Below are 12,587 nucleotides of genomic sequence, written 5' to 3'. Positions count from 1 at the left end.
CTACCTCAGAGCTGTTAAGTCACGTAGGAGCAGTGACTGAAAGACTGTCCTGCTTGTAGTAATTCAAACAGGTGAGGCTAGTGAGGGTTTTTTGCCTTTCTCGGAAGACAGTTTTGAGCCTGTATTGTTATAATGTATATGAAGAAATATGTCACTTTGGGAGAGTCATGAAGGCTATGCGCTGGGGACACTGGGCTTCTCTGAGAAGGTTCATTTGACTGGAAAGGGCTGTGGTTTGAACACCAGCTCAACCAGCTCAAAAACACCTGAGTGTTTTTGTGGGCATATTTGAATGCAATGCTGAAATCAGGTTTATTCCAGAAAAAAGATCTGAGGGATAATGATGAGGGATAAGTAATAAGGATCCCATGAAAGACCTTGAATTCCATCCATAGGTATTTAAAATGTATATGAGAGACTCGTGGGAATTTATGTGGTTCTGGAAATGGAAGGCTCCCCCCCCACACACACCTCTTTTCTCTAAATTGCAGAGTGTGGGCCACTTTCCAGCACATTCTCCACACCCATGAGGGAAAACAACCCACTCTGCGCAGAAACACCAAATCTGAGATGTTGTGAGAAGTCACTCAATTTAAACTCAGCCCTTCTCTGCATTGCTTGTTTTAGGAAATGTGCCTTGCCACCTCCTCAGCATCACCTGGAATTAAGAATTAGAGTGGGTGGAAAGGAGGAAAAATGGTCAGACTTGCTGAAACACCAAATCCCCATTTTTACCTGACAAAATGCTTATAGTATCAGAGTGAAAGTGACTCCAACACATGGGAGGGGCAGGGAGGGCACATACAACCATGGAGAATAGACCGCTTGGAGGGATGCCCATGGCAAACCCTCCCATTCCTCCTTACGAGTTGCCTCATGCTCCCTGGTGTAAGGATTCTCACAAGCAGAACAATAATGAAACACACTCCCAACCACCCAGGAAGGAAGCAGTGTAACTGTTACTATTATTACTATTCCTTTCACCATCCTGCTGCTGATTTGGGGGCGGGGAGGGTCTTCACCACATAGCTTGAAATATCTTAGCTCCCTGACCAAGGATCGAACCTGGGCTCTTGGCGGTGAAAGTGAGGAATCCCAGCCACTGGACAGCCAGGGAATTTTCAAGAGCTTCACACTTGAAGAACCATTTGAACTTTTCTTCTGGGAACTCTCTGGGGGTGCCTTGTGTGCTGCTGACGTTTGCAATCATTTCAGGATTCATTTTTATTGTATGTACTAATGTGCAATGTTGCATTTTTATTGTAGATACTAATTTTATTGTACTTAGTTATTAAGGTCAAAAATTATTGCACTTAATTTTTAAGTAAAGTAAATGTCTTTAAACTTTTCCTACAGGGAGGCTTGCTTTCTCTATCATCTATGTGGGTGATGCCCTCGTAATTACTAAAGCAGGCCCGGCATGCTGCAGTCCACGGGGTCACAAAGTCGGACACGACTGAGCGACTGAACTGAACCAAACTGAAATTACTAAACTAGGAAACAATTCTCAGTCATCTTTTTAGCCCTGAAGATGGTAAATACCTCCACCTCCTGATTCTCTCTGAGTTCCTCTCCTACATTTCTGACTGCTCTTTCTTGGGTTCGTTTGTTCTAATTTTGTTACTAGACTTTATTTTTTAGGTTTTATTTTACTTTAAAAAATTTATTTATTTTTGGCTGTACCGGATATTCATTGCTGTGCCGGCTTTTGTGTAGTTGCCACGAGTGGAGGCTAGTTGTGGGGCACGGGCTTCTCACTGCAGCTGCTTCTCTTACTGCAGAACACTGGCTCTAGGGCGTGCTGGCTTCAGGAGTCATAGCACGTGGGCTCAGTAATTGTGACGCCCGGGGTCTAGAGCACAGAGTCAGTAGTCGTGGTGCACAGGCTTAGCTGCTCCGAGGCATGTGGGATCTTTCCAGACAGAGATCGAACCCGTGTCTCCTCCCTGGCAGGCAGGTTCATTACTACTGAGCCACCAAGTGACCTGAACGTCGCTCAGTCGTGTCCGACTCTTTGTGATCCCATGGACCGTATGCATGCATGCTAAGTCGCTTCAGTCACGTCCGACTCTTTGTGACCCCATGGACTATAGCCCACAAGGTTCCTCTGTCCATGGGATTCTCCAGGCAAGAATATTGGAGTAGGTAGCCTTTCCTTTCTCCAGGGGATCTTCCAAACCCAGGGATTGAACCCATGTCTCCTGTACTGGCAGGCAGATTCTTTACCTCTGAGCCGCTAGGGAAGCCCTATTTTTCAGGTTTCAGATACACAACAAAGTTAAGCAGAAGGTGCAGAAATTTTCTACATCTCCCTCTGCCCCTGGGGCATCACAGCCTCCGCCTTGATCGGTGTCTCCACCAGAATGATACATTTGCTACAATGGATGAACCCACATTGACACGTCACAATCACCCAGAGTCCACAGTTTGGGTTCATTTTTTGTGCCATATATTCTAGAGGTTTGGATTGCCTGCCATTTCAGTAAACAAAGAATATTGCCCGCATCAAGCCATCAGTCACTGCAGCCTCCCCCAGTGGTGCACCCTGAGAGGAATTCAAGGCGGAGAAAAACAGGATGCCGGCCTCAGATAGTTAAGATGCGTATCAAAGGAATAATTTCAATGAACTCCGACTCTTAATCTTCCTGTACATGGAAAAGCAGTAAAATCATTAACTTGAGATGTCTGTTTTTGTGATTAGCGGCACTTTTTCCTTTTGATGTCTGGCTACTGTTGCTGCTCTGTATCTGCATTATCCAGGAGGGCAAACCCTACCCCAAGGTGCTATTGTTGTTGTTGTTTAGTCGCTCAGTCTTATTCGATAGTCACTCAGACCTCACGGACTGCAGCGCGCAGGCTTCCCTGGCCTTCACTGTCTCCCAGAGTTGGCTCAGATTCATGTCCCTTGAGTTAGTGATGCCCTCCAACCATCTCATCCTCTGTTACTCCCTTCTCCTCTTGCCTTCAATCTTTCCCAACATCAGGGTCTTATCCAATGAGTCAGCTGTTCGCATCAGGTGGACGAGTATGGGAGCTTCAGCATCAGTCCTTCCAATGAATATTTAGGGGGTTGATTTCCTTTAGGATGGACTGGTTCAATCTCCTTGCAGTCCAAGGGACTCTCAAGAGTCTTCTCCTACACCACAGCTCAAAAGCATCAGTTCTTCAGCACTCAGTCTTCTTTATGGTTCAACTCTCCCAGCCATACAAGACTACTGGAAAAACCACAGCTTTGACTATTAAGAACTTCAAATGAGGCAAGTGTGACTGCAGAACTGGATTTTAAATTTAATGGAATTCAAATTTATATAGCCATGTGAATCTAGAGGCTACCATAATGGACAGCACAGTTCTAAAATATGGATTATTTTATATCCTATCCTAGTGCTTTCAAAAAGCTCTTTATCCATAGGATAAAGAGTTGACACAGCTTATCGACTGAACAACAATAACCAGGCTCCTCCATCCATGGGCTTCTCCAGGCAAGAGCCCTGGAGTGGGTTGCCATTTCCTTAGGGTGACAAAGAGTTGGACACGAGTGAGTGACTTTCACTTGACTGGATGACAATAACTGAGTGAATCAATTATTCACATAGGAGGGGACAGCATTTCTTTTAAAAAAATGATTCCTTTTTTTGTGTGTGTATCTTTAGGGAGGAGCAAAAGAGACAGTTGTGGCAAGGGTGACAAAAGACGGTGCCAACAACTTCTCTTGTAAAACACCGCATCTGTTTTGTTACTGCCCAGAAAAACGTGCATGAGCTGCTGTCGCGTCCTTTCTCTTTGCTTGACTGGAGTATGGCTCTCACAGTTTTGCCACTTTGACTTTCCTTTCTGGGTCCTCTGCCCCTCTCCCGCCATGGGCATTAAGCTTCCATCACCGTCACCAAGGAAACAGCAGAGACGCCTCATTCCTCACAGCTCTGCATATCTCACCTCTGGCTGCCTTTGTCCCTGAGCTAACTCGATTCTTCGTGTGCACACCGCTAAATCAACTGTCTTCTATACAGAACTTCATCCGTTATTCTATGTTTAAAAAAAAAAACCCACGCGTGTAACAATTTCTTCTCTTGGGAATACTGACCTGTCAATATTGTCGAATGCATCAGACATTTCTGGTCCCTCGGAGGAAATAGAAAAATTGCCTGTTTAGCCCTTGGACCCTGAACACTACAAGTGCAGGTCAATTTTAAAACACGCAACAGAGCATGCATAATGGGTTTCCCTTTTAAAAAGCACTGTAGACCAAAAATAAACCTGACAGAGGGCAGCTGTGGAGTTTTAAAATGTGGAAAACTCCACAGGCGACAGTTACATAACTGCAAAGAAACATGATAAATATTTCACACCGTTAGATGAACTTCTAACTCTAACACGGCAAAGGCAAAGAACACACAACACACCCTCAGCCTCCAAGAAGCACAGAGCTTCCGCTGAGAAGAGGCCAAGACGATTACTAAAATCTCAGTCCTGCCCGCCAGCTCGTCTTGATTGCTTTTTTTTTTTTAACCCCCCCCCCCCCCGCCCCCGCATCGCCCACGCCTTCGCCTCCAAGGCGGAGCCGACGAACCCCAAGTACCCGGAGCACCTCCCCGCGCAGCTTCGCGGGTTGGCCAGAAATTTCCCCCAAATCCCCACCCCTAGGCTGAAACCGCACCCCCCCCAAAGAAGTTTGGTGCCAAGGAGGGTAAGCGAGGAGTCGGAGCGCGGCGGGCGGAGCACCCCCAGCCAACCTCCGCCGCGCCCCACCCCCGCGCCCGCGGCCAGCGCCTCCCGCGCCCGGGCTCCGCGCCCCGGGGACAGCTGGCAGCCCCGCGCCGGGACCCGACACAAAGCCGATCAATCCCGGCGGCGCGGGGGCGGGGGACGCCCCGCCAGGGCTTCCCTTCCGCTCCTCGCCTGCCTCCTCCGGGCCCCTCATTAGGAGCCAGCCGGCATCTCGTCCGGCTCCCTCCGCCTCCCTGCCTCCACTCCAAAACAGAACTGCCCAGACCCCCGCAGGCCCCGGGCTAGACCAGAGCCGCCTCTGGGCTGCGCGCAGAGCGGGCGCCCCTGGAAGGGGGAAACTGACATCCCATCAGGGTCCGCCCCTCCGCGCCGCCGCGCGCCGCTCTCCGCTCCCGCGCCGAGGAGTCCGGTGACCCCCACCGCCGCCCCCGGCCGGCCTCCCGCGCTCCCGCCGCCGGGACCCTCAGCTTCGGAGGAGCCGCCAGCTCCCGACCCCACGAAGATGGCGAGGAGGAGCCGCCACCGCCTCCTGCTCCTCCTGCTGCGCTACCTGGTGGTCGCCCTGGACTGTAAGTTGCTGGGGAACCTCCGCCCTCCCAACCCGGTCCTGCTGAGACCAGCTGCCCCAGTCTTCAGCCCCTAGACCTGGTCCTGGCGGAGGACTGTCCCCGGGATCTCGGACGGCAAGGTCTGCCTCGGGGCATCTGACTTCACACCCAGGGAGCCCAGAATTGGGGGTGCCCGCTGGGGCGGGGGTGGTGGTGTGGGGAGTTCGGAGGTCTTCGGTTTATTCTAAATAATATCTGATTTGAACCAGATAGAGAAAATTAAGGGTCCACACCAGCAGGCTCTCATATTCTGGAAAAGTTGGGTTAAGTTTTTATAGACACGGGGACGTGAACAGAATACACAACTCACTAACTCCTCAGGAGATGCTAAGATCCCAAGATGGCATCATCACTCGGAGGCAGGGGCCGGCCACACTCTAAGTACCAGAGCTGGGGGGCAGTGTTAGAGTTCTCTTGGCGTCTGAAGGTCCCAGTTGTGGCGGTAATATGCAGTGCACTTTGGGGGCGCGGGGTGGGGGGGAATTCCTGGCTGCCGAGCTGGAGTTACTTTTATCCACTCCACCTGCACATCTACATTCGGTTAGAGAAGTCTGGTCTGGGCGCCCCGGTCAGCTGCTGTGTCCTCAGGGGACTTCCAACGGGATGATTGTTAGAAAGTTACAGAAGCTGGATGATCGAGTGGCGGGGGACGTCCCAAAGCCAATTTCACAGGATGGTTCTAAACAGGATTGTTATGAATACTGGGCTCAGAAGATTTAAAATCCTGGCAATATCTTCTATTACTTTGTTTTCCTCCCGTTAACTTTTTAGAAAAACGGAGGAAATTGCAATCGATCTTACGCACTTAGGCAACGAAGTTTTCCGTTTTCTTTGGTTTTTCCTTTTTAGGTTTTTCTTTCTTTTTCGTCTCCTTTTATTTATTTTTTAATGGGATGGATTATTATTGTTGCTATTCAAGTTCTGGCAATAGAATACTTAAAATAACCTGCAGGATGAGTGTTTAATAGCATAATACAATGACTTTAATCTCACATCCTCATTGCCTGAGTTGCTCAGCTCAACCTGATGTGAGTTTTTGTCCCTTATTGGTGAAGAAGGTGCAAGCTGTCTCAGTGAAGGGATGTCTGACCTATATATAGAAAATCAAACCAGAAAGTGGAGGCTTCACAATAAAACCATTATGCGATTTTGAAATATCAATTGGTGTCATGTTGAGCACACAGAAAAATCACTAATGCCAAAAGGCAACAAAGAGACAGGCTGGAGGAATTGTAACAAAACCACCAGGATAATTATATATTTCACTGACAGTCTTAAATTTCAAGTCAAAGGATTGACTTTAGAGTGATCAGTAATTCAAAACAGAGAAAATGGTTTTACTCTGGTATTCCTATACAGTAATCAAAATAGAAATAGTACACCCTAAATTTGAAATTGGAGTTAAGAAATAACCCAGAGGCAAACACAGGCTTAGATGAATAAGCAAAATAAGCTCTTTTACAAGCTTTGAGTAAAGCTAACACATTGGCCTGTCTAATCCTGACTCCTATAGGGGATTAATTTGAAAGTGTGCGGGGATCCTTTTTGTACTGTTCCTGGGATGCCAAAGGCCTGGTATTGCAAGAATGTTTTCTTTTGTTTTAAAATTTTACAATAGTTCAGACTTAAAGAAAAATTGCAAAGGTGGTATGGGGAATTCCCCTAGATACCGCACCCACTTCCCCCATTATTAATATTTTACATTAGTGTTACAGAAACAGTTACGCAGTTACAGAATCAGTATTGATACGTTATTACGAACCAAAGTCCACGCTTTATTCAGATTTTGTTCAGTCTTCCCTAATGTCCCTTTCTGTTCCAGGAGCCCATTGAGGACACCACAGAACATTTAGTAGTCCTGTATTCTTAGGCTCCTCTTAGCTGTGGCAGTTTCTCAGACTTCCCTTGTGTTTTTTGTTACCTTAACATATTTGAGGAGTATTGTTGAAATATTCTGTAGAATGTCCCTCACCTAGTATTTCTCTGATACTTTTCTTATGACTAGGCTGGGTTTATGGGTTTGGGGAGGAAGATATCCGAGGTAAAGTATGATTTGCATCACATCCTATCAAGGGTACACATTATCACCTCACCGTTGGAGTTAACCTTTATCACCTGGCTGAGGTAATACATGATATAGGTTAACTTGCCCTCCCCCCACTTCCTTACTGTATTTTTTGGAAGGAAGTCACTTTGGACAACCCACACCTAAGGAAGAAGAGTTATATTCTACCTCCTTGAGAGTGGAGGAGCTCCATAAATTATCTGGAATTCTGCTTGAGAGATGTGTCTCTCCCCCTTCCTCCATTCATTCATCCATTCATTTTTACATCAGTATAGGCTTATCAATATTTATTTTGCACTTTGGATTATAGTCCAGTAGTATTTTATTTATTTATTTTTTTGCAATCTAAATTATCCAACTTTGGCCATTGGGAGTTCTTTAAAGTGGTTCCTGGATCCCTTTGACATCCCCTCATCATTGTGTATGTATGTGTTTTTGTTTGTTTTTTTAGCCTTTTCTTACTTTCAAGTACTGCAATATGCCCCAGGCTGATCCTGCATATTTTCTGCTTCAGTTCCAGAATTAGCCATTGCTCCAAGGATTCCTGGGTCCTTGATTGGAGAGTGGCATTAGAAACCGAGATCTGGCACTGTGTACATTCATTGCTTTTAGGGTGTTGTTGAAAAAAATAGGAATGTTCGTTGAGACTAAGTTTCACTCCACTGTCCTATTTGTGGTTTATTGACTCAGGTTTCACGTCCAGATTCAAAAACTATTCTTGTTGTTCAGTCGCTAAGTTTTTGTTCTTTGAGACTGTTTCACTCCACTATTCTATTTGTGATTTATCCACTCAGGTTTCATCTCCAGATTCAAAAACTATTGCTGTTGTTCAGTCGATAAGTTTTGTCCAACTCTTTTCGACCCCATGGACTGTATGTAGCCTGCCAGGCTCCACTGTCAATGGGATTTTCCAAGCAAAGATGCTGGAGCTGGTTGCCATTTCCTTCTCCAGGGGATCTTCTTGACCCAGAAATCGAACCCATGAGTCCTGAATTGGCAGGCGGTTTCTTTACCCCTGAGCCACTGGGGAAGGCCCCCAAAACTGTACTGACGGCTAAAACTGTACTGAAGGAACATTCCACACTGTTCCTAGGACTTCCTTGTATATTCTCTTTTTACGTTCTCAAAAAATGCGTGAGATAGAACATATCTTAAACTTACAGAAAGGGTCCCTAAGGTTCAGAAAAGCTAAGTTACTTGTCTAAGCTCACTTACTTAGGCTGGAAAGAGATGGAACTGATATTTGAATATCAGAGAATTTGTTCCATAGATAACTGGCCTTCACTCCTTTCATTTTTTTCAAGTATGTGACCCTTTTTTGCTGCTTTCATTCAAGAAAAGATAATGGATTCCTTATGCTGTGTTTATATATTCGACTTCTTAATATTCATCCCATATATGCCACTCTTTTTGTCTCAATCCTATTCTGTATAACATCATGCTCGTTCCCATTCTTTCCTTTTACTTCTGTCAATATTCTTTGTTTCTTTTTTGGTAGTCAGGAGGATTGCTTTTTGTTGTCCTTGCTGTTATTTAAATTCTGATTTCAGCGTACCTGTTGATAAATGGACATTTATTTGTGCGTTTGCTTGAATTATATTTTTCTTTCCCACTAAAATGGAAGCTTCATTAGGGAAGACATTTCTTTATGTTTGCTCACCACTGTTTGTCCAGTGCTAAGCAAAGTGCTTGGTTAATGGTAAATATACATCAATTAAACAAGAAGGGATGTGCAGTGAGTGGAAGAAATATATGGGTAGAATTAATGCTGCTGCTGCTGCTGCTAAGTCACTTCAGTCGTGTCCGACTCTGTGCGACCCCATAGATGGCAGCCCACCAGGTTTCCCCGTCCCTGGGATTCTCCAGGCAAGAATACTGGAGTGGGTTGCCATTTCCTTCTCCAGTGCATGAAAGTGAAAAGTGAAAGTAAAGTCGTTCTGACTCTTTGCAATCCCATGGACTGAAGCCTACCAGGCCCCTCCCTCCATGGGATTTTCCAGGCAAGAGTACTGGAGAGGGGTGCCATTGCCTTCTCCTAGAATTAATGATTACATTATAAACCATTAAGTCCTAACTGATTCCAAGGAGGTGAGATGTCAGAGTTCTCTGAGGTGATGTTTAAGGCAAGGAGTTGGATGTGAAAGAGAGCAGTGTGCTGTTCTTGATTCTATGCAGCTAGTAGCAGCTGGTCCTCAGATCTAGACTGGAACCCAAGCCAGGCAACTTGGTCTGAATCTCTAATCTCTTACCAACTGATAAGGACAGTGGAGGGAGAGAGAGGTTTGGATCTTCTGCAGAATTATAAGGTTTTGTTTTTATGATGGAAGTGACCCAAAACAGCACACCAGGAAACCGGTTGCAGGAAAATTCTGCCCTCTGTCAACATTGTTAAGAACAAAACATCATAATCAGTTTGCCAAGGAGAACTTGTTCCATCTTAGCATAGTCAAGGTGAACACAAATGTCATATTGGGCTTGCTGGTAGACCTGATAACCATTTCAGTACTGTAACAGACATGACATTAGAAAGGAAGAAATCAAAAGCAAAAATGTCAGCATGAAGAGACCATTGAGTTCCCTATGGCTGAGGACACTCATCTACCCCTCCCCAGGGCTTCCCTCATAGCTCAGTTGGTAAAGAATCAGCCTGCAATACAGGAGACCTGGGTTCGATCCCTGGGTCAGGAAGAGCCCCTGGAGAAGGTGAAGGCTACCCACTCCAGTATTCTAGCCTAGAGAGGTCCACGGGGTCGCAAAGAGTCAGACATGACTGAGTGACCTTCACTTTCACTTCCAGGAGCAGCTCAAGGAGAGGAGCCCATGTGAATGTACATACATTTGCTCTGCCTATGGTTTCTACCACAACAGCTTCCTCCAGTGGGTCTCTTTGGTGGAGATGTATTAGACCACAGAGGCAACAGCTGCTGTGTTTGTTAAAGTCACACCAGGAGAAATCTATAAAAGCCATTGTTTAAAATAACATTTCTTTACATCTCATAGCAATGCAGTGACAGCTCTGCTGAGCCAATACTCCAGGCTACCTGTATTGCCAGACTGATGTTTTGAAGAAGATTAAGGGTGAGGGTGGAAAAGAGGAATCAGAATTTGGGTCAAGTGCTTTCTCTGGCAAAAAGAGAAAACTTAAAACTGGGCACTATTCTCTTGGAAGTTGTTACTGAGGTCAGAACTCAGAAAATCAGCCCAACTATATTAGTTTCTTACTGCCACAGTAATAAATTATCATACATTTAATACAACGTAAACTTTTTATCTTAAGTTCTAGAGGTCAGAAGTATGAAATCAGTCTCCCTGGGCTAACGTCAAGGTATGGGAAAGGCAGTGTTCCTCCCAGAGTTTCTAGAGAGAACCTGTTTCTGTGTCTTTTCTAGCTTCTAGAGGCAAGCCATGGCCCCATTCCTCCAGATGCAAAGCCAACGGTGCCAGGCTGCCACATCTCTGGTTCTCTGCCTGCTGCCTCCCCCTTCCATTTATGTGTGTGCCTGCTCAGTTGCTCAGTTTGTGGCAACCTGGACTGTAGCCCACCAGGCTCCTCTGACCATGGACTTTTCCAGGCAAGAATGTTGAAACAGGTTGCCATTTCCTACTCCAGAGGATCTTCCCAACCCAGGGATCGAACGCGAGTCTCTTACATCTCCTGTATTGGCAGGCAGTTTCATTATCACTGTGCCACCTGGGAAGCCCCTTCCACTTAAAAGGACCCTTAAAATTACATCAGGCCCACCTGGGAAATCCAGAATAATCTACTCCTCTCAAGGTCAGCTAGTTAGTGACTTTAATTCCATCTACAGCCTTATTTCCTATTTACTATGTAAAGTAACATATTTATAGGTTCCTGGATTTAGGCTGTGGACGCCTTTTGGGTGGCCATTATTCTCTCTACCACACCAACCAAAATCAGGATGTGTGAAATCAGTACTGTGGCCAAGAACATTCTAGAACCTATGGAGCAACCATAACTTTTCCTTTTCAATTATATTGCTGCTTATATATTTGCATTTTGGGGGTTGTATTTCAGATGGCGTAGTGTACTGGTAAAGAGCATGTACTCTTTGTGACTCTTTGCAACCCCATGGACTGTACAGTTCATGGAATTTTCCAGAGCAGATTACTGGAGTGGGTAGCCTTTCCCTTCTCCAGGGGATCTTCCCAACCCAGGGATCAAACTCAGGCATTCCACATTGCAGGCAGATTCTTTACCAGCTGAGCCACAAGGGAACCCCAAGAATACTGGAGTGGGTAGCCTATCCCTTCTCCAGGGGATCTTCCCAACCCAGGAATCGAACTGGGGTCTCCTGCATTGCAGGCAGATTCTATACCAGCTGAGCTATCAGGAAAGCTCCTTTAAATTATATTGCTGCTTCTGTGTTTGCATTTGGGGTTGTATTTCAGACGGCATAGTGTACCGGTAAAGAGCATGTACTCTAATGCTGAGTACTATTCCTTTACTAGCTCTTCGACCTTGTACAAGTTATTTGACTTTTGTGCATCAGCTGACCCATCTGTAATAGTGATAATTCCAATAACAGTACCTCATAGAGGATACTGTTATCATAGAGATAACCTCATAGAGGATGAGGGAGAAAGAGGCGTGTCCACACGTGTAACGCACTTAAACAGATACTGTTATTATTGTTAAATTCGGGGGGCCATGAAGTTAAGCATTCATATTAGCCCTCATAATGGATTTCTGACGTTTTTGAGAGTCATAGACAAAAACTACGCAGTTTCATAAGCATTGTACTAGTTTAAACAGCTTTGAATGAACCAGTCAGTTTCATTTACTTTCATTATCTTAAGACTTTATTTTAAGGACTTCCCTGACGGTTCAGTGGTTAAGACTGTGCTGCCATTGCAGGGGCAGAGCTTTGACCCTTGGCCAGGGAATTAAGAAGCTCCAAGCTGTACATCATGGCTAAAATATAGAATAAACTAAAATAGCTAGATAAAAACTTTAAAATGTAAAAAAAAAGAAATTACAATATCTTTTAAAGTTTTATTACAACACACACACACGTTCATCTCTGTATCAATGAAGGGTCATTCTGTAACTGGGTAAAGAAGATGGAAGAGACCAACAGAGCCGGCGGCATGCACAGGTGTCCTTGGGGGAGAGAGGAATAAAGAGGGTGAAAGAATACAAGAGGTTCCGCAGGGCCAGAGTGTGG

General features: G+C 45.5%; 1 protein-coding gene across 1 annotated transcript in view; it reads left to right on the top strand.

The window, feature by feature from the left end:
• The first annotated feature begins 5,073 nt into the window (after positions 1-5,073).
• Positions 5,074-12,587, top strand: part of JAM2 (junctional adhesion molecule 2) — an 85,207-nt gene continuing 77,693 nt past the window's right edge. Inside the window, exon 1 of the mRNA XM_043892948.1 lies at positions 5,074-5,297. Coding sequence (XP_043748883.1) covers positions 5,231-5,297 — 67 coding nt within the window. The 5' untranslated portion in view covers positions 5,074-5,230. The remainder of the gene's footprint in view (positions 5,298-12,587) is intronic.

Source organism: Cervus elaphus, chromosome 31 (assembly GCF_910594005.1).
Source record: "Cervus elaphus chromosome 31, mCerEla1.1, whole genome shotgun sequence".
Taxonomy (NCBI): Eukaryota; Metazoa; Chordata; class Mammalia; order Artiodactyla; family Cervidae; genus Cervus; species Cervus elaphus.
The sequence above is the reverse complement of the archived record's forward strand: the minus strand, read 5'-3'. Positions and strand labels throughout refer to the sequence as shown.